The 4,509-nt window shown below is 61.1% G+C and overlaps 1 protein-coding gene across 1 annotated transcript; it reads left to right on the forward strand.

Annotated features, from left to right (window-relative positions):
• Nucleotides 1-2,090: 2,090 nt before the first annotated feature.
• Nucleotides 2,091-3,045, forward strand: LOC308620284 (olfactory receptor 226-like; the record flags this gene model as incomplete). The annotated part of the gene is given in 3 exon segments (XM_081239715.1): nucleotides 2,091-2,474; nucleotides 2,478-2,506; nucleotides 2,508-3,045. Coding segments are annotated over 3 exon segments (951 nt in total).
• Between the last annotated feature and the right edge of the window lie 1,464 nt (nucleotides 3,046-4,509).

Below are 4,509 nucleotides of genomic sequence, written 5' to 3' on the forward strand. Positions count from 1 at the left end.
CGGGTTTGGGGAGCACGTGTGTTGACTGGTACATTGTGGTGCAAGACGGGGACCTTGTGGTTTGTCCCCATGCATCTGTATGATGAGAACTCAGGCCCACCTCCCACCCCATCAAAGAAGTGGCCCTTCTGCTGCATCTTTCAGACTGAGAAACAGGAGCTGGGTGAGTACAGATCTCTGTTCCAAGTCTCACAGCCGGTCAGCGGCAGCTCAGAGCAGACATGGCTGTCAGGAGCCATAGTGGGTGAGTAGCGAGGGGGTCCCGGGGTAGTTGTGCCCAGGCCCTGGCCACACCGGCAGCTGACACCACACCACCGAGGTCTGACCAGGTCCCTCTTCTGCCTGGAGTCACTGCTGCCCCTGTGGCCACCAGGCATCCCAGGGTCTGTAGCAGGTGAGCTCAGCCAGGGTCCTGCCATGACCCCGTGGGACGGCTGAGAGAGCAGGGGTGTGGGGAGGGCAGCTGTCCTGTCCAAGGCTCAGGTGGCCAAGGGAGGGCAGGGTTTGAACCCGAGCCGCCCGTCCCAGAGCCCACACCCTGGAGCTCGGGGCCCTGCTACCTCCTAAAGTCTTTGCAGGATGAAAACGGGAGGTTCCTGCCGCCTGGAGCAGACACGAAATAAGGGCAGAGATATGAGGCTGGGGTTTCTGTTTTCCAGATACATCCTGCACACGTGATCCAGCCTGTTCTAGCAGGGGGCCAGGGCTGGCGGCAGCTTCTCCCCTGTTACAAGAAATTGTCTTCAGAGGCTTGAAAGGACCAGATCCTAAAGACAGAAGTCGGCTCCCCTCCCGCCCTCGCTGGGCAGCCGGCTCTCGACTGGGTGTTACTTTGACGTCAAGTGTGTGGACCCGCTCAGGGCCCTGTTCTGAGTCCCGTACAGTGCAGTCAAAAAGCTAAAACCCCAGTCACACTACAAATGAGTGGACTGACTTTTTTTTGCCCATGCCACGTGGCATGTGGGATCTTATTTCCCCAACCAGGGATCGAACCCGCGACCCCTGCAGTGGAAGCGTGGAGTCCTAACAACTGGACCACCAGGGAAGTCCCTGGACTGACTTTTAAATGGGTTCTGGAGACCTGGAAGCTCACTAAGATGTCTGGAGGGCCCGTTCTTGAGATGGAGGGACAGGCTTATGTGGGGCAGGGGGTAGGGGCCCAACAGGAGGGAAGAGACCTGGCTGCCCAGCGAGAGCGAGAGCGAGAGCGGGAGCCGACTTCCGTCTTTAGCATCTGGTCCTTTCAAGCCTGTGAAGACAATTTCTTGTAACAGGGGAGAAGCCGCCGCCAGCCCTGGCCCCTCGCAGCCCCTTGACTATCACTTGGGGTAGGGGCTGAGATCCGCACAGGGAGGCCCCACCCGCAGAACCTCCCTGCAGAGCCGTGGCCGCAGGACCAGGCTCGGACGGAACTGCACGGGAGCTGGCATGGGGCCGGGCAGCTGAGGGCCGGATCCTGAGGGCCGTGGAGGCGACTCAGCTTCTGGGGTCACAGTTTGCTTATCCAGGGCTGAGAGGGGACTCAGGGTGGGGGGACTTGGATTCCTGGGTCCTGCGAACTCCTCGGGAGTCTGCTTCTTGGGAACAGGCATCACCCTTTTTGGAGCCTGCTGAGTGCCATGTGTAACCGTGGGGTAAACTTAGCAGGGCTGTCATCGCATGTACAGGGTGGTGGGGACCTGCCACTTACCTGGGAAGACAGTAGGAGCCTGGCTCCTCCCACTCTGCCCCGGCTCACGTGCCCACTGTCCCTGACCTCAGTGACCTGGGCCATGGGCCCCCACCAGTCCCCATGAAGCCTGTTTGCGGTTGCCAGGTCAGGTCTCTCAGGTGTCCTCCTGTGTGCCCTATGACACACAGCATTCGTCTACCATCTGCGACCAGGCTGGGCTGGCCTCCCCAGAGCAGACAGAGCCCACGTCTGCCCAGCTCCCACCCAGCACCCGGTGGGAAACTCGTGGTGCCGGGGGCCAGGCCCTGGGCAGCACTGGGGGATGCAGATGAGGGTCAGGTCCCCTCCCCATAGGGAGCTCGGCTGACACAGCTCGAGGGAGGCGCAGTGCCTCACCCGCCATCTCTGCCCCCAGGTCATGCCTGCAGGAGCCAGCCGCTCGGAGGTGACTGAGTTCATGCTGGTGGGTTTCCCGGGCTCCCCGGGCCTGCGCACGTGCCTGCTGGTGGTGCTCCTGCTGGCCTACCTGCTGACCGTCACCGAGAATCTGCTCATCATCACCATGATCCACGCCAGCCCCGCACTGCACAAGCCCATGTACGTCTTCCTCAGCAACCTGTCCTTCCTGGAGGTGTGCTACATCTCCGTCACGGTGCCCAAGACGCTGCTCAGCCTGGCGGCGCCCGAATTCCACCGCATCTCCTTCGCAGGCTGCATGGCGCAGCTGTACTTCTTCCTGGCCCTGGCCTGCTCAGAGTGCGTGCTCCTAGGTGTCATGGCCTACGACCGCTATGTGGCCATCTGAAGCCCTCTGTGCTACCCAGCCATCATGAGCCGGCCTCTGCAGCCTCCTGGCCGCTGGCTCCTGGCTCTTGGGCTTCACCATCTCCCTGGGGAAGGTCTTCTTCATCTCGCGCCTGGGCTACTGCGGCCCCAACGTCGTGAACCACTTCTTCTGTGACATGTCCCCCCTGCTGAACCTGGCGTGCTCCGACATGTCCCTGGCGGAGCTCGTGGACTTCCTCCTGGCACTGCTCATCCTGCTGGGGCCACTGCTGGTCACCGTCTCCTCCTACACTGCCATCATCAGCGCGGTACTGCACAGCCCGTCTGCCGCCAGCCGGCACAAGGCCTTCTCCACCTGTGCCTCGCACCTGGCCGTGGTGGTCATCTTCTACTCGGCCTCCCTCTTCATCTACGCCCGGCCTCGTGCCATCTACTCTTTCGACCTCAACAAGCTGGTGTCCGTGGTCTACACAGTGCTCACGCCCCTGCTCAACCCCGTCATCTACTGCCTGCGGAACCGGGAGGTCAAGGAGGCCCTGCACAGCGTGGTGCAGAGGGTGGCCCGGGCCCTGGGTGCAGCCTCTTAGGATGCACTCCCCACCTGACCCCAGGACCCACCACCTAACCTGCCCTCAGGACCCCTCTCATTTGTCCCCCTCACTCAGCATTCACGCAGCCAGCTCAGCAGCTGACGGGCCCTGTGCTGACAAATGACCCCCGACCAGGGCATTACGGAGGGCGAGAACCATATCACGTGGGGCTTAGGTGCGAGGAGTGAGTGAGGGCAGCGCCGTCCAAGCCAGACAGGACTGTCCACTGCACCGGGGGCGGGTGCTGGGCGGCCAGAGAGTCTGTCTGGGAGGGAAGGTCTCTCCACCATCCACAGGGAAGGGGGAGGGGGAACAGAGCCCCAGCCCTGTGGGTGGGAAGCCAAGCCCACGCTTTGCCCCTTCGGCCACGACTGTGGGCAGAGCTCATGAGAGGGACCTCTCACTGGGAGACCTGGTGCTGACGACCCCATCGCTGCATCAGATCCAGACTCCGGGCGTCCAGCCACTCAGCTGCCATGGCAGCCACCATGATGCAACAGATGTCCCATGAGAGATGACTTATGTCAGAAATTATGGGCACGTCCCTCTTTCAAAATGGGTGTACTTCCAAATCAAACTTCTGTAAAGAGATCATTTTAAAGAGCAGAGTGAAAATACTGGGTCACTGATTTGTCATTTAATTAATAAAGCGAGTATTGCATGCCAGCCCCTTGCCAGCTGCTGCCAGGTGCTGCCGAGACCAGGTGGGTCAGGGAACTCACACCTGGCTGACACACCTGGAACAGCAGGTGCAGCTTGACCAGGGCCTGCCACACAGCAGGGTCTCCAAGGTGCTGGGGCCACAGGACCTGTCCAGAGTGAACCAGCGGGGCATGGATGCCTGGAGGGACGAGGGTGGAGTCGGTCCCAGTGAGAGAGGAGGGCCCTACGGGACAACAGCAGTGACAGTGGCTGGAGGCAGGGGGGTGGGCAGACCCCATGCCAGGCTGAGCTCAGGTCTGGAAATGTCCCACAGGCAGTGCAGTGCTTGGATCTGGGGCTCCAGAGAGAAAGCGCCAGAATAAAGCCCTTGTAATCACCAGTATATAGTGGGCAACCAAAGTCAGGACCGTGAGTGAGGGAAGGACGCAGAGCCCAAAGGGAAGAGGCCAGATGCCCTCAGAGAAAGCGCGAAGGACCTAAGGACCTGGAGCAGGAGAGAACCAGGCAAAACGAGGCCTGGAGAGCTTCTGCTGGATTTGAGACAGTCAGACACCAGAGTGGGGGAGCAGAGTCTGGGACCAAACTGGTTTGGGGGTGAGGGGAGGAAAGGGGTGCTGGGGGAGTGCATGTGGGTAGGAAGGGTGGCCTCCTGGTGCTCCTTCTGATGAGAAAGGTGGCCACACTGATGAGAAAGAGCTCGGAGAAGGGAGGACAGAGGGGGCAACAGAGACCCAGGTTCGGGGCAGGAATGGGCTGCAGGAAACAGGCTGGCCGGCCTCAGCTGGGAAGGAAGACACC

Source organism: Mesoplodon bidens (genome assembly GCF_964165515.1).
Source record: "Mesoplodon bidens genome assembly, chromosome: 1".
Lineage (NCBI taxonomy): Eukaryota > Metazoa > Chordata > Mammalia > Artiodactyla > Ziphiidae > Mesoplodon > Mesoplodon bidens.